A 26048-nucleotide genomic window follows, 5' to 3' on the forward strand; every position below is an offset into this window, starting at 1 on the left:
AGACTCAGTCAGGCTTATGAAGTTCACTCGAGCCAGACCCACTAACGGGACCCGCCTTCCTGCTTCCCGAGCCACCACTCTCCTCGATGTGCATGGGATTCATGCTAAACTACGTGCTGCTCCCAAAATAGGCCATGGTGTCTTCTGCCTCTGTGCCTTTGAACATGGTGTGCCCTCTGCTCCAAATGCTTTTGCTTGCCTTGACCACCTGGCAAACTTCCAGCCTTTCCTGGACACCGAGGCAGCCAAAACTGAGATGCTACACACGTCAACATTCTACTTTCCACCAGAGGCTGGAAGGCAAAATTCCACATCCCTAGCCTCTCTTGCAGCAAAAGGTGGCCATGTGAAAGCCACTGCCTGGTGCTAGTACTTCTCTCCTTCTTCATGTCTTAAGCCCAGACGTGATGGTTGGTGCTGTTGCAGTCACCTGTGGCCATACGGCAACAAGCACCATACTAAGCACGGTGAAGTGGAGAGATGAATGTACCTAGATCCTTGATAATAGAGTTCAGCTGCCAGGCCAAGCCCAAATTGCCAACCTTCAGAATTCTTATGTTTAAGGCTGAAGATACCACTGGCCCAGCTTTCTATTCTTTATAGCCAAAAGCACTCTTAACTAAGCCTGGGCCTCCCCTCAATCCTTCCTGACTCAGTGAAGCCCCTCCCTGGATCCACATCCCCATGACACTTTGCACACACCTGTCCCAATGATTGTCCTGCTCACTGTACATTTTTCCCTTGTGTCCCTCCTCCCTAGACTGTGACCCCTCTGAAGAAGTGGTTGTTGGGAAAGGTCATCCCAAAGACACAGCTGGTAGTTGACTCCTGAGCTGGACAGAGGTACTCAGAGGCTCCTCAGCCCCTCTCTTCTTCTTGGAATGTGGGCTCTGCTGGCCTTTTTTTGCTCCCAGAAGCTGCTCCAAGGACACAGCCCTGAAATAAGGATGTGGTGTTGAGAATACCTGCACAGTATACGGGACCAAGCCTGGCTGAGGTTTCTCTGGCTGTATATCTACAAGCTTTTACAATTTGGCAGGCAGGGGCAGAGATCCGCTTGTCTTGCTACTGCCCCAGACAGGCCTTGTATAAAAGTTCCCTTGGCTTATGAAAACCATCACCTACAAAGCTGGAGTGGCCTGCTCTCTCTGCCACCTCTCCTTGCCCTCTGCATGGGGGGTTCTGTTTCAGATCACACCCGGGAGGGTGTAACCGACAGACCTTGAGCCGTCTCAGCTGCTGTCTTTAGCCCCAGTCCCAGTCATTCTTTAACCTGACCCTTGAATCATTTTGCTAATAAGCTGCCTCCATTCAAGAAAAGCAAGGGGAAAAGTTTAATTATTTTTAAGATAAAGAACTCAATGCAGATTACCGAGATATTGCAGAGGAACAAAAAGGCTGCAATGTTCCTCAACACTCTTCTCTTGGCATCGCCTTGCAAGAAACGGGGCTGGCCGGCTGGGCCCAGGGTCCCTTCCTGGCTCCTCTCCTCTGCCTCTCTGCCAAGGCCGTCTCTCGGGTGCGTATTTCCGTTGGCTGTGTGGGGCATCTCCCTGCCCAGGGAAGCCACGTCCATGGCCAGGGCTTCACTCTTGAGGCGGGACGAGGCGAGGGATATGGTATCATCGTTGCAGACTGTAACTACCCGCAGGGTCCTGATGTCCTCAGAGAGCTTCTCTGGCTCCCGGTGAATGGACTCGATGATGAAGAGGTTCTGGATATATTTCTCGGCAATCACCAGGATGGAGTAGGGCAGGTTGAACCAGGTGTACAGGGGGCGGGCTTCAGCACAGAAGATGGCCAAGATGGAGCCCCAGGAGATGAGCCAGGAGCCGGAGGCAGTGCTCACCAAGAGGTCCGCGTCCAGTTTGCGGGCGGGGTTTCGGGACTCGTCCAGCGACTTCTCATCGATCCTATAGATCCGAATTCCAAGCAGCCCCGCAGCCCCCATGAGCATCAGCAAGGCAATAGCGTACAGGTAGAACATGATGAGTGCCGACTCGCTCTTGGTTTTGGAGTGCCCGATCTGAACCAGATACACCACCACAACCCCAATCGTGGCGGCCAGCACGGTCAGGCCCAGGACTGAGCCTGCCATGACCCCAGGAAACTTGAACTCCACGTTCTGATGCTGCTGACTATCCACTTTGCGTCCAACATTCTTCCACAGGACGTAGAGCATCGTGGAAGCCAGGATTTGATACTCTATGTTGAAGGGGTAGAGGTAGTAGATCCCCTGGGAGATGGCAGAGCAGAACGTCGGGGGTGAGCAGTTACATGGAGGCGTGTGGTCATCCAAGACTGGGGGTCAGAGGACATGCATTGGAGGGTGGTTAGCATGGTCAATGGGCAAGTGGAAAAATACAGAGAAGTATTTCCACAGAGGTTTCACACATGGGTTTTCCCATTGAATTCAAGCTTTGTTTGGTGGCTTATTGTCATGTTTAATATTATGGCTAAGTTGACAGCCATGAGTACTGCCTGCATGAATCATAGTTTATCCATACACCAGCCCCTGTGAATGGTATCATGGAAACTTCCTTAACATATAAAGATGTTTGCAAGATGTTGCTGAGCAAAAGAAGCTTGCTAAAGAGGATAGAGTATAATTCCATTTTTATAAACTATAGGTATATAGATGATAGATAGATAGATAGATAGATAGATAGACAGACATAGAAAAAAATCTGTAAGGATATAAGCGAAAAGGTTAACAATGGTTATCTCCGGGGGTGGGGGTGGGGAATGGTCTGATGAGCATTGGGTGTTATACGCAACTGACAAATCATCGAATGCTATATCTAAAACTAATGATGTACTATAGATTGGCTAATTGAATTTAAATTTTAAAAAAGAACAATTTCCTAACAAATAAATAATAATAAGATGTAAGAAAAGCCTTAAAGATGATACAGCTATTGTCTCTGATCTATAAGTCTAATCTGTTTTAAGGGACAAGTCAAAAATGTAATTAAAGCATTAGGTAAAATTTTGTGTGTTCATGTGTGTTTGCATGTGTGCATGCACTTGAGAGAGAGAAAGAGAGAAACACATCAGTGTCCGACAATTTAGAAACTGTTAAGTGAATTTTGGTACATCCATACAATGGAATGGTAGGTAGCCATTAAAAATTATAATTAGGGGCACCTGGGTGGCTCAGTGGGTTAAAGCCTCTGCCTTCGGCTCAGGTCATGATCTCAGGGTCCTGGGATCAAGCCGCACATTAGGCTCTCTGCTCGGTGGGGAGCCTGCTTCTCTTCCTCTCTCTCTCTCTGTCTGCCTCTCTGCCTACTTGTGATCTCAGCCTGTCAAATAAATAAATAAAATCTTTTTAAAAATTATAATTAAGTTGTGTTGTAATGATACAGGAAAATAATCATGTTACATGACAATGGAAACAAGTAAGAATAAATTCTGTATACAGTATCTTCTAAATGCATATCACAGCTCAGTACTCAGTTGTGAAATCAATTTAGTGGGTAGCTGTTAATATATTTTGTCACAGAATAGAACAGAATGGGATGGAATGACAACAGTGACAATGGAAATGTGAGCATCTCTGATACGGTAAGGTTACTATTTCATGACATATCTGTGCACACACAGGTCTGTGTGCATTTGGGTTGCAATGTAAGTTCTATTTCTTATTACAGGCTTCCGTCAAAAAAAAAAAAAGATTGAATAGCTATAGCATGACCTTAATTATAAATAAATAAATAGGACACTACAAAAATAAACCAATATTAGCAGCATGGAACTACATTTCTGGGCAGGTGCTATTGTAGATTTTTTTCCTTTACACTTTGTCATTGTTTTAGCTTATAATTTGCATATGCCAGGAATAAAATCAGTTGGAAAGCTCTGTGGTAGCAGAAATCACCTCACCTTTGCAGAACACCACAATTTTGAATTCCTAAGGAGTTTCCCACCACGTGAACCCAGTACACTACTCCACAAAAGTCAGGGGAAGAAATTGAGGAGAAAGACTCAGATGACCAGAATGTTAGAGCTGATGGAGTCCTTCCTTTTTAAATGTATCCATGTCTGCACTCCCACAAGGGTTCCTGGAGCCAGATCAATCCTGGTTCTGTGAACCTGGGCTAGTTACCTAACTTCCGTGTGTCTTGATGGCTTCATTCATATGATAAGGTCAAAACTGACTACTCCACAGTGTTTGGGGTCCAAAATTAAGTGTGCCACATAGAAGTACTAGAGCAGCATGCCAGACACTCAGCAGACACTTAATAAAAGTTTGTCTTTGTCATTGTTTTCACTGCTATTACTGTTACGGGCACTGACAAGGAAAAGAGAAGAACTTCTCCAAGAGTTGGCAGCCAGCGTGGAGCAAGGGGGTAAAGGAATAGGGTGTACTCTTGATTTCACCATCCCCACCCAACTGGTAAGGAAACAGTTTTAAGGTTGCCCTCAAGAAACATGCATGGCTCGGTCAGTTAGGCATCCGACTCTTGGTTTCAGCTCAGGTCATGATCTCAAGGTCATGAGTTCAAGCCTAGCATCTGGCTCCAAGCTGGGTGGTGAGTCTGTTTGAGATCCTCTCTCTCTCCCTTTCTCTTCCTTTCTCTCTCTCTTTCTCTCTCTCTCTCAAATACATAAATAAATTTTAAAAATAAATAAAGTTGCCTTTGGTGATGGCCCTGGGGTCATACAGGGAGTGTCAATGTGTAATACATCAAAGCTGAAAGGGACTCCCTGAAAGTGTCTGTTGTGGGCTCCTTCACTTAATGAATGAGAAAAGCGAGGCCCAGAGAGGTTGAATGGCTTCCAAAAGTCACACAGCCAGTATGCAATGAGAACAAAACCCAAATCTGGGATATGTGGTTCCTGTATATTTCCTCTCCCCACATTCCTGTCAGCCCGATCCCATAGCTCTAAGAGAGAAGCGACAGGTCATAAATGCTAAAGAACTTGGGAAGGAGTTTGATTGGCACCACAGACTCTCAAAGAGAAGCAAGAGGGAATAAAGATGGGTCAAAAGTACAAGCCTGGTTGAGTTCAATAACAACTTCAAACAAACTGAAACCAATTAACAGCAACCCGTAGACGTCTCTGGGTATTTTTAAAAAGCTATACTTTTAGTCAAATGAACTGGTAATAGAGGCTTAATTAAAAACACAATGACTGCCAATTTTCCGTAGTTGTAAACAAAGACATTCACTTCCATTCCAAACTGTACCGTGAGAAATGGTACCCTAAATGATCACCCTTGGGTCTGACAAGTCCCTGAGTCACCGAAGAAACCATTAATTACACTCAGCATGTCCTACTTATGGAACCAGGATGAGGGACTCCGGAGGTTTTGAAAGATCTTCAACAACAGATGATTGTCTGGCCAGCGTTGAGTTGGGTGGACCCGATTCCCCTCCATCTCTGAGCATTCTGTCTCTGTGGGGTTCCAAGAGGTCCCAGCGTGGGGGAGGGGCAACTTTTAGCACTCACCTATGGTGATGTTCCCAAAGCCCAGAGTGATGAGCCGTTCCTTGTGCTCATTAAGTTGGTGCTTTGATTCATTCAGGACACCATTGGTCCACAGAAGCAGATTGGTGAACACCGAGTGGATCACCCCAAACCTGAAGAATACAAGGACTCAGTTACTGAACAGCCCTGGGAGGCTCCAAGCCCCATGGGGTGAGATGGAGACATGGCACGTGTGCACACTCACACACACACACACACACACACACACACACGCCCACATGCATGCACATGCATGTTTCCTTCTTAGCCATGATTCTGGTTTCACCAGGCAACTCAGACTCTGGGTGGGTCCCTGTCTGGGGAGAGGCAGTTCCGTGGGAGCTTCCAAAGCCACAGTCCTGGCATTCTGTCATAGTCTTGAACCTGCCACTTCTCAACTCACTGTCAATGGGACAAAAAGAAACTGGGTTTTGGAAGAAGAGGTCGAGGGATGGAAAATTACTGAAAGCATGCACCATCCCCACCATACCCCAAACCCTTTCTTCCAGAAGGGAAGAAGAGAGAACCATGAGGGAAAGAGGAAGGGCTACACTGGAAATCTAGAGAGTTGGGCGTGCCCTTACTGTTGGCTGGCCAACCCAGTGATCATCTTCCAGTCCCTCTGTCTTGCCACTTACCTTTAGAGAAACTGAAGCAAGTCAGAGACTTGCTCTCTGGTCTCCCTTGAAGCTAGGTATGGCCACCCTAGCCAGTGGGGTGTGAGGTCATGACTACTGGGCACTACCGAAAGTTTCTGCCTTCATGATGAAAGAAATTAAAATAAGAAAAGCCTACTCACTGTCCTCCTTTTTATTTCCAGCCTTGAATATAGACATGAAGGCTGGTGTTCTGGCAGCTATATTGTGACCATGAAGTAAGCAGCATAGGATGAAATGCTAACCCAATGAGAATGACAGAGCAAAAGCATAGAGTCTGTTCTGTGGTAAAATGCTGAGCTGCTGGAGTCTCAGACAGGCTCAGGAATTAGGTTGAGGTCACAAATAAAGATGGTAGCTTCCTTGGGGTTTGAAGAAGTAGTGAGCAGCAGAGCTGTCCTAGTCTGATCCCAGGGCCTGCCCTTGCCTCAATGACCCGTAGCTCCTGGGAAGAAGAAGATGAAAAGAAAGGAGGACGTTAGACTCTGGCACAGAAGAGAGGTCTGTGGGGAATAGTGTTCCAAAGGGATCAGAGCCTGTCTCAAAACTTCCAGTCCCCCATGCCTGCGGTTTAAGATGTATGCACATTGGTAGTTTCCAGAAACTTAACAATGGGCCTTGCAGGTAGCAGAAGCAATGAATCCTGATTTGGGAGCAGCATCCTTGAAGCATGCAGAGCTGATGGTTCCTTGGGTGGAGAGCACAACATCAGAGGAAGCATGCCCCAACCCATGTAATGAAGAGCACGCTTGTCCATGATCTGCCCAGAGGAAAACTGCTACAACTGGGTCCTCAATCCTGACCTTTCCTCTCCTCTGAGTTTTAACCCCAGTTGACCCCCCTGGGGCTCCCACAAGTCACTGCAAGCCAAACTTCCCTTGTCTGAACCCTGGCTTCCTTGGGCAGCTGCAGAGTGCCCAGGCACATGTAGAGAAGGAAACAGGTGTTTGCTCATCTGCTCACCCTCTGCTTGCCCAGCTCTATAGACTGTGGCCAGCCTGCCCCAGGGCATCTGGGAGGCACAAGGTAGATCCTTGGACAAACGTAGACAATGCTGTTTGCCTCAGGCTGGTTGCCTTTTCTTTTACTTATAATGCACACATCTCCCTTTTCTTCTCTTCTTTCCTGAGCCAAATGGCACTGTCCAATCCCAGGCCCACGGAAGCTGATGAGATAATGTCCACGCCACCTGCAACCAGAGCCTGGCACGCCAGGTGAGCTCCCTGCGGGCTGGCAGCCCCCTGCTGGTCTGACTTGGAAATTGTCCTATAACCTAAAGGACTTCCTCGTGCCAGGCCCCCTTTCTCATACTTGGGGCTGATAGCCCCAGACCACAACAAGGACAAGTCTTCCATGAGCCACTTCTAATCTCAGTTTATGTTCTCAGCTCTGCTTGCAGAACTCCTGTTCCTCCAAACCTCACCCTGGGGAAGAGAAAAGGACTCAAGCAAGTTAAGGAGAATCCTTAGATCAGGAGAAAAGTCCCAGGACATACTAAAAGCATAGGACAGTGGAATATTAGCTCAAAAGACCAGAAAGAGAAAAAAAAAAAAAAACAAGTCAAGGAGTGGTAAGTTCTGAAGCCTTCAGGGCCCGGCAGGAAATATGAAAGAAGAAAGCAGGTCTGGGGCACATTAGGGAGTGGGGGGTTTGAAGCAAACTGAGAGAACAACCCCTACTCAGCTCTAGCCCTTTGTTGTACGCACTTTGGGGATTGCCAAATCTTCCAATTTTTCTAGGGAAGTTCTGAATCAAAAGCCTGAAGGTGGTGAGTAACCCAAAAATATTTTAACACTTCACCCTACAAATGGAACAGATTAAATCAAGCTCTATGCCTATCTTGTTCAAGCTTCTCTCTGTCAAGGTTAGCAAAGGGGCCCCAAGACAGGGAGAGGCTTGTGTCCAGTCACTCAGGAAGCAGGGCCCATGCAGCGTTGTGTCCCATCCCTCAGAGTTCCCTCAGATGACAGATCCAGGTGGCAAATGTCTGTGTGTGTGGCCTAGGGCAGTGTTATCCAAACACTGACGGTGCAAGACACAGATGGGAGCCACACATGTGATTTTAGATTTTCTTATCCCACATTTTTGAAACGTGGAAAGACAAGGAACAGGTGAACGTGGGTTGGAATAATTTTCTCTGAAACCCAATCTCTCAAATACACTATGATGTCAACATATAATCAATACAAACAAAAAAAATTATTTGTGAGATATTTTATGTTCTGTTTGTCATCCTAGTCTCCGAAACCTGGTATTTGTGTACTTCCTGCACATCTCCATTGGAAGTAACCCCAGCTCAAGGGCTCTGTAGCCACCTGTGTCTGGTGGCGGCTGTACTGGGCAGCAAGGATGTAGAAAGCAAACCCATTTTCTGCCTGCGGGGAAACAGACCCAATGTCCTAAGGCTGTTATTACGCAAGTGACAAAAGCAAAGAGAGAGACCTCACCAGCAAAGCCAGGGGCCACTGCGGTCACAGCAACACATGGAAATCACTCCCAGTGGCGACTGGGGGCTGTCTGGGTCTAGCACAGGCTGCCAGGGCACAGCTCCCAGGACTTGCCCCTTTGTTCCTGGGATAATGCTGGCGCATCACCCCTGCCTGGCAGCCAGCTCTGCGCACACTAGCCACGTGGTTCATGCTTAACTGCTTGCTGAGGCTGATCCTTCCCACATAAGGAGATTGGTGCAAGTTATTTCTGTATCAAAAGTTTATCAAAATAGTTCTATCCAGTGGTCATCCATAAATCAGTCTTTTAAATATCTGTTATCATTTCCAGTGCTACTGGGGGATTGTCTGTTCTTCACTGATAGGAGAGATCAGCAAATGCTGATCCTTTGATTCACTGGTATGTGTGCACCCAGGGCTTTCTTGCATGAGAACAATACTTCCCATCTTGTTAATTCGCCCTGTTATCCTATCAGTTCTTTCCCTCGATCTTCACAATAGCTGAGAGAAAGGGGACAAATATAGTCACTGATCCCATGCTCACTGAGCACTTGTCACGCATTAGGCACACACTTTAGACCCATTACGTCATTCAGTCCTCAGAGTTTGGCTCTACTATTTATCTCCATTTTACAGATGAGGAAAACCGAGGATCATAAGGGAAAGTGTCTCAGATGGCAGCATGGGAATTGAAACCCACATCGTCCTATTTCATCCTACTTCCCGGCTGTCCCCAGAAAAAGGCGGATGGTGCAGGATCTCCTCCCTCTGCTACAAGGGAGGGCTTTGCTTGTTGGGATGGAGGGGAGAGTTGGCCTCATATTTACAATCCAAGATCCAGAGCTGCCATGACTTTGTTTGTTCTACATGTACACCAAATTCAATAGTAAAGCAAGTCCCATGATGTTTACCTTTCCAGGGTTTTGAAAGACTGGATGACATCCTTTGCGTGTCCCCAAAGAAAATACACCTAGGAAATAAAGAAAAAAAAGAAAGATGCTTCGGTGAAAACCATCATTGTATTTGCATGCTGAGAAGCTATGAAACTTGCAGAACAGAATGGGAAGATGTTGAGGACCTCAGTGACCTCCCATCACAGATTCGTCTCAGGTATCAGTGCCATTCCTTGGTGGGGACCACACTCCTCCTGGAGCCCAGGGTGAGAACTGAGTGAGGCTTCCAGGTTTGGGAGGAAGAGCTTCCAGGTCAGGTTGAAGCTATTGGCGGGGATGGGGCTTGGGGAGTGGTAGCCCGGGTCTCTCACCTGTGTTAGGCTTCCTTCAAGAACTATCCACCAAACAGTTCCTATGCCAGTGGCCTGACACCATATTTTAAGTGCTTAAATGAAGAGAAGATTGATTCAGGCTGGTCCTTCATTTCCCTGTGTGCCATGCACCACCCAGCACAGGGCAGGGACCCATGGGGGAGGCTAGTGTGGAACCTGTGTACAGATCCCTGGGCTAAGTCAGTGTACCTTTCTCCAGGTCTTTTCCCTTCCATGAAACAGGGGTGGTAACATTACTTACCTTGGAGGGTATTATGATCCATCATCAGATTACCCAGGCTAAGTACTTAGAACAGCCCTTGGAGTACCCGCGTTTTCAGTGAATGCTCTCCACCGGCAACTTACTCCCTGTTAGCTGAAATCCTCCTGCCTATCTGCTTTGTTTGCACTCCTAAAATATTTGGGGCTTTATTTCACACACACAAGCAAGCACACACTGAGCACCCACCACATACCATACACTTTGGGGCACTTTATTAATTTGTCTCACTTAATCTTCATTGTGTAATTAAGTGCTACCAAAGGAAAATCAGATAGCACAAAAGAAAAAAATTCATGAACACATCATCTCTCTTCCACATTGTTTTACCTAAGACTTACTGGCCTGCTCTGAAAACACTTTCAGGGCACAGCTCCTGAAACATCCAGCAACTTAAAAGTCTGACAGCAGTGGCTCCTGGTGGAGACGACTTTCAACCCAACAATAGGGAAGCAGTTTGGTAAAGGATTTATCAATAATTTCCAAATTAGAAATTATCAATAATTTCCAAATTAGACAGCCACTTCACTGATGCATTCATAAGGACTTCATAGCACCCCAAAAAAAAGTTTACAATTTTTTAGGTGAAACTTCAGAAGCGAAAATTCTGCCCCTTCTCCTTAAAACTTCCACAAGAACATACACTGGAGTATAAAGAAGGAACAGAACACAAAAACAACAACAAATGTTTCAGTTAATGGGCTTATAGATACATTGTTGTTCTCTTTTCCAATTTTTTCCGTTAAATTTTATTTTTAAAATAAATACCTTTTAATTACCATGGACTCCAGCCATCCCATTTCTGGGCATATATGCAAAGGAATTGAAAGCAGGGTCTCAAAAAGGTATTTGTACACCCTTGTTTATGGTAGCATCAATCACAATAGCCAACAGGTAAAAGCAACCCAGGTGTCCATCGGTGGAGGAGTAAACAGAATGTGGTCCATCCATACAATGGAATATTGATCAGCCTTAAACAGGAAGGAAATCCTGACACCTGCTACAATATGGATAAACCTTGAAGACAATTAGGTCGGTGAAACAAAGTTGGTCACAAAAGTACAAACACTGTATGATTCTCCTTATCTGGGGTACCTAGAGTAGTCGAATTTGTATTCGTAGACATAGGAAATAGAATAGTGAGGCCAGGGGCTGGAGGAGGAGGGAATCAGCAGTTAATGTTTAACGGGGATGGAGTTTTAATTTTGCAAGATGAAAGAGTTCTGTTATCCACAGGAGTGTGGATACACTTAATACTACTGAACTGCAGCTAAGACAGCAAATTTTATGATATATATTATATATACACACATATAATATAATATATATATTAGCATAATTTTAAAATAAATACCATATTGTTTTAAAAGAATGTCTTTCATTCCTCAGTCATCTAGTGTAGCAAAGGCATGTAGTAAGTGACAACTAGGTACAGAATGCTTGATTAGTTGGCTGATAAAATGCCTTAAATTAGAAAGATAGAGATCTACCACCCACAGAGTAGCAGAGTGATATTTTGAAAAGTCACATCTGTCCAGATCATGACTCTCCTTAAAGCCTTCAGTGTCTCCCCCTTGCCCTCAAGATAAAGTTCAAACTCCTGAGTGGCTGTCAGCCTTGGTAAAGTGCTTTATACACGGTAGCGCCTTTAATCCTCACAACAACCCCGAGAAGTAAGCCCTTTACAGATGAGACCCGTGATGCCCAGAGAGGTTAAGTAATTTGCCAGAGCTCACATTGCTGGTGCGAGCCAGAGCCGGGTCTTCTGAGCAGAGTCCATGCTCATAAGCCCTACACCAAACCATGGCTCTGTCGGTGCCCATTGCCCCAGCCCACCTCCCCCCTCAGACCCAGACATCTTCTCCCTGCCATGTGGGGAGACCATGCATCCCCCAATGTCCTCCTTTAACATCTCTAACACACCACACCCCTCTTTCCTTGACAACTCTGGGGCTCTTCCTGGCAAAAACCATCCCTCACGCCAAAGCTGGCGAGAGTCCTCCCTGGTACTCCTTCATCACTGGGTGACTTTGGTCAAAGCATCGAGCCTCCGTGTTGTCACTGTCTGTGTTTATGAACTCCTCCCCATCTGACTGACACTGCCCTTCACCCTTGCACTCTTAGTCCTGGGAACAGTATTTGCTGGGTTTGGAGTGAAGGCGGGAAGGCAAGAAGGAGAGATGGGAGGGAGGAAGGGAAGCTGGTTCTTTCTGGTCTCGCTAAGGTTCTCCACATTGTCACTGGAATCACTATATGTCTTTGTCACCATGGATTTGACTTCCCTGAAATAAATAAGCAACAAACAAATTGTCGGTGATTCCAAGACAATAAGCCATAGATTGGGTGGCTTAAAACAACAAAAATATGTTTGCTTACAGTCTGAGAGGTCAGAAGTCCAAGATCAAGGTGTGGGCAAGGCTGGTCTCTCCTGGGACCTGCCCCCAACCCTGACTTGTGGATGGCCGTCTCCCCCCAGCCTCCTCACATGTTCTTCCTTCTCTGTGAGTCTGTGTCCTAATCCCCCCGTTCTTATAAAGACACCAACTCTATTGGAATAAGGCCACCCCTATGACCTCATTTAACCTGAATTATCTCCAAAAAGACCCTATCTCTAAATATAATCTTTCAGTGACCCAAAGGAGAGACTGTAATTGCACGGGGTGTCTTTCGGAGGTGACAAGAATGTTCTAAGATGGATTGAGGTGACAGTTGCACAACCCCATGAATATACCAAACCACTGATTTGCACAACTTAAAGGGCTAAATCGTATGATGTGTGAGTTACAGCTCCATAAAGCTTAATGAACTATGTTCAAACTCCACCCCTTCCCCTATGCTTTTGCTGGTAGACTCAAGCTTGGCAAGATTTCCTAACTCTCCGTTAACAATTTCTACCTCATAGGATTCCCACAAAGATGGCCAAGGAAACACAGAGACCCATTTTTCAGAGGAGGCAGCTGAAGGACTGAGCCTCAGGGAAGGAGTCAAACTTACCTTACTCTGCCCCCCCCACCAGTGCATCCCTTTCATACACACCCTGGGATGCAGGTAATGGGAGCCAAGGCAACATAAATAAACATTGTCAGGTTACCTGCAACAGAGTATGTGCTGCATGTGTGACGGGGAAGACTCCTTCAGTGGCCGATAGACATTCAGAAAATCCAATGAAGTACCCAACTTTAAGGCATCCCAGGATGATGGTAATGGCCGCAAACAGTGTGATACTACCTAAATTGAGTGGGGGGAGAGCATAGAAACACACACCTGTAAGTGCTGATATTCACGGAAGTTATTTCCAGACAAACCACATTAAACCCTCACTGATACAGTCAAATGACTTTGACGGGGCTGCCAAGACCATTCAGGGAGGAAAAGGCAGTCAGTTCCACAAATGGCGCTGGGAGCACAGATATCCAGTCGCAGAAGAATGAAGTTTACCTCACCTTCCACTACGTACAAAAATTAACTCCAAAAAAATTAACACTTTGAATGTAAAACCTAACATTATAAAACTCTTAGAAGAAAACATAGAGGAAAATGCTTACAGTGTTGGACTGGGCAGTGATTTATTGGATAGGACACCAAAAGAACAAGCAGCCAAAATTAAGATGGATACATTGGACTACATCAGAATGAAAAAGTCTTTGGCTATTGGAGGACACTAGCAGCCCTCAGAAGGGAAGAAAATATTTGTGAACCGTGTATCTGATGAGGGGTTAGTATCCAGAATCCATAAATAGCTATAATTCAACAACAACCAATAAAAATGCCAATTAAAAATGAGCAAAAGACTTGAATAGATTATCTCTCCAAGAAAGACTTATAAATGGCTAATTAATGCATGAAACGATGCCCAACATAATTAATCATCAAGGAAATGCAAATCGAAAACACAATGAGATAGCACCTCACAGCTATTAGGATGGCTGCTAGCAAACCCCCCCCCAAAAAACAAGCAAATAAAAAACAAAAATAGGATAGAGGAAAAAAAGGAAAGAAGAAAAAAATAACAAATGTTAGCAAGGATGTGAAGAAATGGGAACCTGTGTACCCTGCTGATGGGAAGGTAAAATGGTGCAGTCACTGGAAAACAGAACGTCTGTTTCTCAAAGAATTAAAAGAGTATTTCCACCTGGTCCAGAAATCCCACATTTGGGTATATCCCCAAGAAGATCAAAACCAGGGACACAAAAGGCTATTTGTACATCCATGTTTGTGGCAGCATCATTTACAACAGCCAAGAGGTGGAAGCCAACCAAGTGTCCATTGACAGATGAAGGGATAAACAAAATGAGGTCCATCCAGACAATGGAAAATGATTCAGCCTCAGGAAGGGACACCATTCTGACACAGGCTCCAACACAGGGGAAGCTGGAGGACATTATACCAGGTGACATAAGCCAGTCACAAAAAGACAAATACCATATGATTCCACTTACCTGAGGTTCCTCAGAATAGTTAAATTCATAGAGAGAGAAAAAAAATTCATAGAGACAGAAAGGAGAGTGCTGGGTACCAGGGGCTGGGACAGAGGAGAATAGTCAGTTGTGGGTACAGAGTTTAAGTTCTGCAGGATGGAAGACTTCCGGATGTAAACTGTCATAATATCATTGTACTTAATGCTACTGAACAGTACACTTTCAATTAAGTCAGTAAACAAGTCAGTAAACTTTATGTTATGTATATATGTATATATATGCACAATTAATTAGATATACACAATTAATTAATATACACAATTAATTAATAACACGGTTTTGTGTCCTGTTCATCATTGTTCCCACCCAGTGTGTATCCCGGGGTCTGACAAATGATATACATTCAATAAAGTTTGCCCAAATAAACAGAAGGCCTCTAGAAGCTTCTCCCAAAAAAGGATTAATCTAAAAGTATCACTGCTATGCTCAAAAATCTCAGTTCTCGGGGCACCTGGGTGGCTTAGTGGGTTAAAGCCTCTGCCTTCAGCTCAGGTCATGATCCTAGGGTCCTGGGATCAAGCCCTGCATTGGGCTCTCTGTTCAGCGGGGAGCCTGCTTCCCCTTCTCTCTCTGCCTGTCTCTCTGCATACTCGTGATCTCTGTCAAATAAATAAATAAAATCTTAAAAAAAAAAAAAACCTCAGTTCTCCAATCTGAAAATCCTGCTCTCAAGAGAATAAAGGGGAGGGGCGACACGGGTATCCAGGACCTCTCTGTACTATCTTTGCAACTTGCAACTCTTCAGTAAATCTAAAAATTTCTGAAATAGAAAGAATCTTTTTAAAACTGATAGGAAGTAGGAATCCCTAACAGTGGTGTGGAAAGGACCCACACTAGGTAGGGTGAACAAAGGAAGCATCCTTTGACAGTACATCCAGCATGGTTTCAGACAAACAATAAAAACAAACAAAAAAGATTCCTATGAGAAAAAAAGACTGGAAAGGAGTATATAAAATATGTTAAAAAGAAACGTGTAACAAACAAAAACATCAGCAAGAAAAGCACAGTGATCCTGGAGCCTTGATCAATGTCAAATTTCCTAATCCTTCTTCTGGGCCAACACTGACCGCCATTCATACGTTCTGTCCCACGAATGGGAGGAAACTGGATCGTGTGTGACATGCATTGCGGTGAGAGAGAGAGGACAGACTGATAACACTGAGCTATAACATTACAGCTCCAGTCTGAGAAGCCCCTGGTGAAAAGTAATGCAATCGCCTGGCTCCTTTCCATTGCTCAAAGCCTTATAGAAACAACTCTAAGTCACATTTTTTTTTTCATCTTGGAAAGCCCCCAGTGAAATCAAAGACTTAGTAAGAGTGGAGATTCAGTCCCAGGGCTTTGAAATGGTTGGCAAATGCACAGTTCGTTTTGGTTACAAAGGAGATAGCAAGATGAGGTAAGGCAGCGTGGCTGTAGCTCTGGGGACCTGGGCACAGGTCCAGGCTGTACCACCGATGGCATGTGTGAGTTCAGGCAAGTCACTTCCCTGCTCCTAGCCTCAGTTTCCCCATCTAGAAGATGAGACTGGTTCTCAAACTTGAACATGCATCCGAATCACCTGGAGGGCTTGTTGAAACACAGATGGTGGGGCTCCACACCCAGAGTTTCTGATTCCATAGGTTTGGGTGGAGCCCCAAAATTTGTATCTCTAACAAGTTCCCAGGTGGGGCTGACACTGTTGATCTGGGACCCCGCCTTGAGAACCACTGGTCTAGAACGTCCCAGTCACTGACATTTCAAGAGGTGTGATAAATACATCGTATAACTTCTCATAGTCTTGAAGTCCTTCCTTCCTTTATCCATCCATTTATGTATACAATAAATATTCTGGGGACTCCTACTATGCATGTGGCCTTTTGCCAGGGTCTCAGAGGTAAACAAACAAGATTGCTGGAGAAACCAAAGTACACATGGGTAATATTGCATAAAACTGGGGTGTGCACAAAAATGTAGAGGTGCAAGCTGGCACCAAACTTCTTAACAGCAACATGGGAAACCAGAAGCCAGTGGAAGGGCAGCTAAAGTTCACTTCAAGGAAAGGACTGCAGGGGTGCCTGGATGGCTCGGTCAGTTAAGTGGCTGCCTTCAGCTCAGGTCATGACCCCAGGGTCCTGGGATCAAGCCCCACATCGGGCTCCCAGCTCAGCAGAGAGCTTACTTCTCCCTCTCTCTCTGCCTGCTGCTCTGCCTACTTGTACTCTTTCTCTCTATCTCTCTGTCAAATAAATAAATAAAATCTTAAAAAAGGGTGGGGGGAACAACTGCGTTCCAGCCAACATGTCACCTGCTTGACAGGGCAGAAGACAGAAAGCAATTTGAAGATAGGCTAGATGTAATTCATTCAACAACTATTTATTGAGCACTAACTATGGTCCAGCCACTGTCCCAGGCACTGGACACATAAAAAGGGCAATAAAATAAAGTGTCTGCTCTTGGTGAGTTTCACATTCTACTGGGAAGACAGAGAGTAGAGGAGGGGGGAATGTCATCTACATGACTCATCTGACAAAGGACTTAACCAAACAGCCAATGAACTGAGGGAAAGTCCTCATCACTGGGAATATGAAAAGGAGAGGGAACAATGGTGAGAAATAAACTTAGCAAAAGATTGGAGAGGATGGATGTATAATGGAAGGAGGGAGGCACAGAGGGCATACAATGGTAGGATGGTTGGGTGGATGGGTCAGAGGGTGAATAGTCCAGTAGATACATAAATAAATTAATAGGAAAGAAAAACAGGATAAGAGAAATTAAATTCAAATTGATGAAGATAAACCCACTGGAGGGGCACCCGGGTGGCTATGTTGGTTAAGTGTCTGACTTTAGGGCATGATCTCAGGGTCCTGGAATCGAGCCCCTCATTGGGCTCTGTGCTTAGTGGGATGTCTTCTTCTCCCTCACTCTCTCCCTCCACTCCTCCACTGTCCTCTCTTTCTCTCTCAAATAAATAAATAAAATGTTTTTAAAAGACTACTGGAAAGGCATAATTTACATATTCTACTAAAAACTTTGTGATACAGAATAAAGTTGAGACTGACTGGTGAGAAGCAGGCATAGAAAACATTTCAAAGGTCTCGTGATAAAGAGATAAGCAGTAGGTAAAGAGGGGCAAAAGAGAGAAGCAGGGGCACCTGGGTGGCTCAGTCAATTAAGCATCTGCCTTGGGCTCAGGTCATGATCTCAAGGGTCTGGGATTGAGCCCCATGTTGAGCTCCCTGCTCACCTGGGAGTCTACTTTTCCCCCACCCTCCACCTGCCCCCACTGCTGGTATGCAAGCTCTCTCTCTCAAATACATAATAAATAAAAATATTTAATAAAAAAATTACAAAGAGAGAGAGAAGCAAATTTTTTCACAGATCTCATCTCAGTGGAGCAGAGAGTAAGTGGGGGGATCTTGGAGCCAGCAGCAATGTGCCTTGTTCAGGGAAAAGTTTGGTGTTTCCTTTGTGGGGTGGATAAGAATGGAGTTATATGCATCTGACTGTGAGAAGGAAGAAAGGAAAGACAGTCATTAATTTAATAGAAAGACACAGTAAAATGTTCAAGTGCTCCAAAAAGCAAATGTGGAGACCAACAATAAGTATTAAGGAGGGCACAGATTGCATGGTGCATTGGTTGTTACATGCAAACATTGAATCATGGAGCACTACATCAAAAACTAATGATACCCAGGAATAAATCTAAAGGCAAAGAATCTTTACTCAGAAAACTATAAAGTACTCATGAAAGAAATTGAGGAGGACACAAAGAAATGGAAAAACATTTCATGTGCATGGATTGGAAGAACGAATATTGTGAAAATGTCTATGCGACCTAAAGCAATCTAGACATTTAATGCAATCCCTATCAAAATACCATCAATTTTTTCAAAGAAATAGAACAAATAGTCCTAAAATGTATATGGAACCTGAAAAGACCCCAAATAGTCACAGGAATGTTGATAAAGAAAGCCAGAGTTGGTGGCATCACAATTCCAAATGTCAAGCTCTATTACAAAGCTGTAATCATCAAGGCATTATGATACTGGCACAAAAACAGACACATCGATCAATGGAACAGAATAGAGACTCCAGAAATGGACCCTCAACTCTATGGTCAACTGATACTCGACAAAGCAGGAAAGAATGTCCAATGGAAAAAAGACAATCTCTTCAACAAATGGTGATGGGAAAATTGGACAGCCACATGCAGAAGAATGAAACTGGACCATTTCCTGACACCACACACCAAAATAGACTCAAAATGGGTGAAAGACCTTAATGTGAGATAGGAATTCATCAAAATCATTGAGGAGAACACAGGCAGCAACCTCTTCAACATCAGCTGCAGCAACTTCTTTCTAGAAGTATCGCCAAAGGCCAGGGAAGAAGAGCAAAATTGAACTATTGGGACTTCATCACGGTCAAAAGCTTTTGCACAGCAAAGGAAACCATCAACAACACCAAAAGACAACTGACAGAATGGGAGAAGATATTCCAAATGGCGTATCAGATAAAGGGCTAGTATCCAAAATCTATAAAGAACATATTAAACTCAACACCCAAAGAACAAAGAATCCAATCAAGAAATGGGCAGAAAACATGAGTAGACATTTCTGCAAAGAAGACATCCAGGTGGCCAACATCACTCATCATCAGGGAAGTACAAATCAAAACCACAGTGAGATACCACCTGACACCAGTCAGAATGGCTAAAATTAACAAGTTTGGAAATAACAGATGTTGACAGGGATGTGGAAGAAAGGGGAACCCTCCTACACTGTTGGTGGTAATGCAAGCTGGTGCAGCTACTCTGGAAAACAGTATGGATGTTCTTCAAAAAGTTGAAAATAGAACTACCCTACAACCCAGCAATCGCAGTACTGGGTATTTATCCTAAAGATAAAAATGTAGTGATCCGAAGGGGCATGCGCACCCGAATATTTATAGCAGCAATGTCCATAATAGCCAAACTATGGAAAGAACCTAGACGTCCATCAACAGATGACTGGATAAAGAAGACATGGTATATATATACAATGGAATACTATGCAGCCATCAAAAACCTGATATCTTGCCATTTGCAAAGACATGATGAATGGAACTAGAGGGTATTATGCTAAGCAAAATAAGTCAATCAAAGAAAGACAATTATCATATGATCTCTGGTATGAGGAATTTGAGAGGCGAGGCAGGGGTCGTGGGGGGTAGTGAGGGAAAAAAATGAAACAAGATGGAGGGAGGGAGGGACACAAACCATAAGAGACTCTTTTTTTTTTTTTTTAAGATTTTATTTATTTATTTGAGAGAGAGACAGTGAGAAAGAGCATGAGCGAGGAGAAGGTCAGAGAGTGAAGCAGACTCCCCATGGAGCTGGGAGCCTGATGTGGGACTCGATCCTGGGACTCCAGGATCACGCCCTGAGCCGAAAGCAGTCGTCCAACCAACTGCGCCACCCAGGCGTCCCCCATAAGAGACTCTTAATCTCATGAAACAAACAGTATTTCTAGAGGGTGGGGGAGATAGGGATAAGGTGGTTTGGTTATAGACACTGGGGAGGATATGTGCTATGGTGAGTGCTATGAAATGTGTAAGCCTGATGATTCACAGACCTGTAGCCCTAGGGCAAATAATACATTATATGCTAATAAGAAAATAATTATGTACTGTAAGGTGACTAACAGAACACAATAAAACTAAACTAAATTAAATTAAATTCTACTACAGTGGAAAAAAAGGAAAATGAAGGAAATAATATGTAAAAGAAATAATTATAATCATCATAAAGAAAAATGGGAAAGAAGGTCAAGTATGCAAATCCTTACAGTAAGTGAGAATGATCTAAATCTCCCATTAATTAGACAACAAAGATGAGAATATTGAACATAAAAACAAAACCTAACTGTATCTCTTTTTATGAATCACTTCACTTAGTGGCAATAGAAGAAAATCAAAGTGTGCACAGAGAGATATTGCAACTGAAGGGAAAGCAGAAACAGGTCTGATGTCAGACCATATGGAATTTAAGTTAAAAGGAATAAATAGGATAAAGAATTCCTTCACCAGTACCATCACACATGAAAAAGAAAACATAATGTATGAGGAAGATATAATAGTCCTTTGTCTGCCAAATAAAACAGTTTTTGCCTTGCATATCTACCTGCTACTTTAATTTTTAAATTTAATTTTGATTTAATTTAATTAATTAAATTTAATTAGATTATTTAATTACAATAAAATTATAATTAAATTATATATCAATTATATAAATAAATATATTTATATAAATATAAATTAATTGTTTAATTAAATATAATTTAATTATATAAATTAAAATAAGTTTAACTAATTTATAAACATATAACATACATAATATATAATGCTATTATATATTATATAATATATAATGCTATATATAAAATAATTATATATAATTAATTAATTTAACTTAATTTCACTAATTTAAAAATTAAATTTAAATTTTTTAAGATTTATTTATTTATTTGAGAGAGAGTGCACGTGCGTGTGAGTGTGATTGGGGGGAGGGGGTGGAGAGAGGGAAGGAAAGAATGTCAAGTAGATTCCCTGGCTGAACATGAAGACTGATGTGGGGCTCGATTCCACAACTCTGAGATCATGACCTGAGCAGAAATCAGGAGTCCAATACTCAGCTGACTGAGCCATCCAGGCGCCCTCCGACAACCTGCTACTTTAAAGAGATAAAATGAAAGATCTGGTAGGATGGAACATAAGGCACAGAAGAATTAAATCACATTATAACCCATAAACTTGGTTTTATAATATCCCTTTGCACACCTCAAAAAAATAATATATGACTTTAGATATCAGTGGAGTATCAACAACAATCAAGTAAGCTGCTTGCCACCCTCGTAGGGCTGTAGAGGAGGTTAAATGAGTCACTTTATGAAAAGCCCCAGAAGAGTGCCTCACATGTAGGAAATCCTATAAACAGATGCTATCATCATTGTCATCACATGCAACCACAAAGAAAAATTTAACGAATTAGAACCAAGTAGAAAGTTTCCCAACCACATCACTTGCGACTAATCCTATTAGATCTAGTGTTGGCAGAGGGAGACCCCTCCTCTCTTAAGCACCCAAATCCCCGCTAGGAGTCTGAAATCTTGAACTGCAGGCTCTTAGGGGAAGAAGGTCCCACAGAGTCAATCTATAATCCCCCACGTCACACAAGAATGCTTCCCAGTGCATCATGATTAGCAACCAATGGGTCTCCATCTGGACATGCCCAGGGCTGGAAGGCTCACTATCTCTCAAAGCACACCCTTCCATCACCAGCTGGAGCTTATATTAGAATGTTCTTCCTTACACTGAACTGCAATCGGCCTCCTAGAACTGCCATTCTCTTCTGGAGAGTCTGTCATTATTCACTCATCCATCTGTCCATCCGTCCATCCATCCTTCCTTACATCCATCCATCCATCCTTCCATCCATCCATTTCCTTGATGATTCAGTAAATACCAGATGCCACTTGTTTTGTGTCAGACACTGTGCCAAGGACTCAGGATATATTGGTGGGGGGCCACATTCAGACAAGAGCTCTGCCTGTGAGAGCCCACAGTCTGGTTACTGACAAAGTGAACAACAAAATATCCTGCTTGATTAAGGTTAAGAAAAAAACGTAGGACGCTCGGAGACCATACAGCCTGGGAGCCACACCTGGTCTGAAGGGATCAGGAAAGGCTTCCCTAAAGAAGTGACTCTGTTTTCTGGAAACCAGAGGATAGCCTTGAGCTAACTGGAGTGAAGCTGCATCATTTTCTACCCTGCTACCTCCTCTGTCCTCTAGCGTCCTCAATACCCTTGCATTCCTCCTAGGGCCTTCCCTTCTGCAGGTGCCTGTATGATGCTCCAAGGGGGGAAAAGTACTCCCCACATGCAGTGTGACTTCCTTTCCATGAATGTCAAACCAGCATTAGATTTTTGAGCAGGACCATCATCTTACTGATGCTGGAATTCTGGCGTTGTGTTTTATATTTTCTATCAGACAAATAAAAAATCTCATCCAAAAAAAAAAATATGTAAGAAAAAGTATGCTTTTAGGCAAGAGTCCCTCATGGTAATCCCAGACTGCGTCTTGGGAGTGTGTAGTTCCTGTATTTTGTGTATTCTTTTTGCATTTTTAAACAATCAATAAGGGTTTTTTTTTTTTTTCCAGACTCCAGCAAAAACAGAAGACCATCCTCTGGGGATCCCTGCCTGAATCCTCAAGCCTGCACCCTCGGGCTACTCTTCTGCCCTCCACCCATCTCCTACACTTGCCTATCATCATGCTGAATCATTTATTTCACAATAAGGCACATCTATTACTATGTGCCAGAGGCTTCTAAGCATTTTATTGTGTACTAACTCACTGAGTCTCATCACAACCCCATGTGAGTGGTGGTATCATCATCCCCATTTTACAGACAAGAAAACAGAGGCAGAAGTAGAGCTTCATGCCGGGGGTGGAGGCAAGCCCTCAGCCAGGATACTCTGCTGCCCCTCGCCGTCCTCATGGTGCTTGCCCTCTCCCGCATCCCTCCGTGCAGGGCCATGCCTGACCGTGCTAACATCCCCAGAGCCCAGAGAGTCCTGGGAGCTCAGGCCAGTCTGTCAAACAAAACCCAACCAACAGTCCTGCCCAATCACCACAAGAGTTTCCACCCTGTGCGCCTGGCTCCCTTTTCTGTTGCTCTCTGCTTGTTCCCAAGATCCTCCTGCTCGACGAGGAAGACAGAAAGCAAGAAGGAAGGAGACTTTTGCCTTCACTGACAACTGTTGATATCATGCCATCTGCCCCTAAGGGAGGAGATCAGCCGCCTCTCTTTCTTTCTCTGTTCAAACATTTCCAGTGATTGGGGAGCTCAGCACTCCTCCTGAAACCCAACTTCCCAGTCTGGTAAATGGGGGTGATGATACCACCTCAGGAGTCACTGTGACCTTGAAAACATGTGATATTGAAACCTGCTGAGTGAAAGAAGCCGGTTACGCCCGTGATGGATCACACGATTCCATCCAGAGGAAAGGTCCTGATGCGCAGATCCAGAGACAGGAAGTGGACAAGTGATTGCCAAGTGATTGCCAAGGCTGGGGTGGTGGGGGGCGGGGAGTTAGAGGTATAGAGGATGACAGCTAGAGCGGACAGTGTTTCTTTTTGAGATGGTAAAAGTGTTCTCCAACTGACTTGGGCGTGGTTGCACGTATCCGTGAATATACTACAAACCATTGACTCCCGCACTTCACTTGGGAGAATTGTAGAGCTTCTGGACTTTATCTCAACAAAGTCTGGGCCACGCTGATGTGGGACTTGCTATCCCTGTGGCGGAATCAGAAGCCACGAGAAACAAGGAGTGTATGGGAGACACTATGTCTGCAGAAGAATGAGGCTGTGAAATTAAGGTAAACATGCATTCTGAGGAGGGAGAGCAAAGTGAAGCCCAGACCAATGTTCATGAGCTTTCACCTGCCACAAAGTCAGCAGGGTGGGCTGGGATCCCCCCAGGACCCACCCGACAGCTCAGCCCCATGATAGCTTGTCCAGGGTTCTGCGATCCTGGCATTATCCCTGGTGGTTTCTCAGGAGTTCCAACCACACTTCCAGACTGTGGGTCCCCTGAGTGTCCAAACTGTTGCATCCTTGTGTCCTGTAGCATTTGTCCCTCGCATCATCCCCCTCTGCTGCTCCCTGCCCTCTTCACACACACACACACACACACACACACACACACGTGGACCCATCTCTTTAATTGACCTTCAGTTACTCACAGATGGGGACAGCTTCTTTCCCAAATCCATCATCACATTCCCGACCTTGACGTCCACAGCCTGTATAACCACCACCACTAGGTTGGTCTTACATAAGCAGCTCACCTCTGCCCCTTTGCTTCCAGTCCCTTAAGGGACAATGAGTATGGTGCTGTGAGCAGCCCATTTCCACCAGTAGGATGCTAGACAGAGATGCGATGTATCATATACATGGTACATGGGTGTGTCTCAGTCTAAGAAAAAATATATACAAAAATATGATCTTATAAAAGGAGTGAATCTGGGGGTATTATTCACAAGCATTAAAAAAAAAAAAAAGATCGCTATGACAATAATTGAGACAACACTTCGAGCGTACCTGCATTCTGGTCACTCAATAAACACTCAAAAAACACTCAATAAAAAATAAATAAATAAAACAAGCTACTATTCTTATTGGTATTGTTCCCATAAGTTTGCATTAATAACACTTCCCTGGGCTTGAGACAGGGCAGTAACAACAGCAACAAATCCTACCACTGGTAGGTAAGCCACTGTAGTCTTTTAAGGGGCTAGAAACAGACAAGAAATAGGACCCTGGTAATTCACCAGATGAACAAGCTTTTCAATGGGTGTGCATGTCACCGCGCCCACTGGGCTGACTTGAGTCATGGAAGCTGCTGTTTCTTTCAGAAAAAAATGAATCTCTTTACTTGGCAATCAGAGGAGTTGGATTAATAATCCATCATATCTTCTAAAATTTTTAATAGGTCAATAGTTTGTGTCCCAAAGGAAATTTTCACTTTTTCACACCCAGTAGGTAGAACAGAATGTCTTCTGCTCAAAGAAATGCCTCACAGCCCATACCAAGACCACAAAACTTTCTCTGGAAAATGTTAGTGCCCTGAATTCCACAGGCTGGCCCTTTCTCAGCACCCCAGACTTCGAATGCTGTCACAGAAGCCGAGGCAGAGCTAAGTCAAACCTGTCTTTCCAGCTATGCTTCTAGGGAAAACCTCAGCCCTGGCAGAGGCATTTCTTCTTGGCACCCCAACAGTCTTTCCTTTTGGGACAATTAGCCTCTGGATTCTTTGATGAGCTGAAGCTCATTTGCAAGGATCAGAGTGCTTTGCAAACTGCGTTCACTTGACATGGCTCTCCCAGATCTTCCCTGAAAGGCAACTGGGGTTCTCATTTTACTGACAAGGAAGCAGGGATTCAGAAGGTGAAAGTCCTTGACCTGGAACATGGAACCAAACCTTCCAGGGCCAGCACCATTTTCATTATCTACATACCTCATTTGAATGGTTATGTTATCACGATTGTTTAAAAAGCCACCGTTTATTGAACACCTACTATGTGCTCTCTCTATATTGCCACATTTATTCTATCACTACTTGGCATCCAATAGACATCTCAAATGTAACAAGCCCAGAAGAGAAAACTTGATTCTGCATACCCACACCTGGTCCTCCCTCTGTCTTCCTAACTTAGGGAACTGGCACTACCATTCACCCACTGACTCAGATCCCAATGCCTGGAGTCTTTCTGGAAAGAGGGAGAGAGAGGAGGCAGAGAGAGAGGAAGAGCAGGGGAAGGAGGGGTGGAGAAGGGAAGGGGTCAAGGATAGAAAGAGAAGAGAATGGAGAGGAGTGAGGAAGAAAGGAATAAAAGGAGGAGGAGGGAGGGAGGGAAGAAGG

The 26048-nt window shown here is 44.2% G+C and overlaps 1 protein-coding gene across 1 annotated transcript in view; it reads right to left on the minus strand.

Annotated features, from left to right (window-relative positions):
• Positions 1–26048, minus strand: part of OTOP1 (otopetrin 1) — a 33614-nt gene that overhangs the window by 5544 nt on the left and 2022 nt on the right. The window contains exons 2-5 of the mRNA XM_044225943.1: positions 13214–13350; positions 9490–9548; positions 5458–5588; positions 1373–2301 (exon numbers count right to left, since the gene is read on the minus strand). Coding sequence (XP_044081878.1) covers positions 1373–2301; positions 5458–5588; positions 9490–9548; positions 13214–13350 — 1256 coding nt within the window. The remainder of the gene's footprint in view (positions 1–1372; positions 2302–5457; positions 5589–9489; positions 9549–13213; positions 13351–26048) is intronic.

This window comes from Neovison vison, chromosome 11, assembly GCF_020171115.1.
Source record: "Neovison vison isolate M4711 chromosome 11, ASM_NN_V1, whole genome shotgun sequence".
NCBI classification, from domain to species: domain Eukaryota; kingdom Metazoa; phylum Chordata; class Mammalia; order Carnivora; family Mustelidae; genus Neogale; species Neogale vison.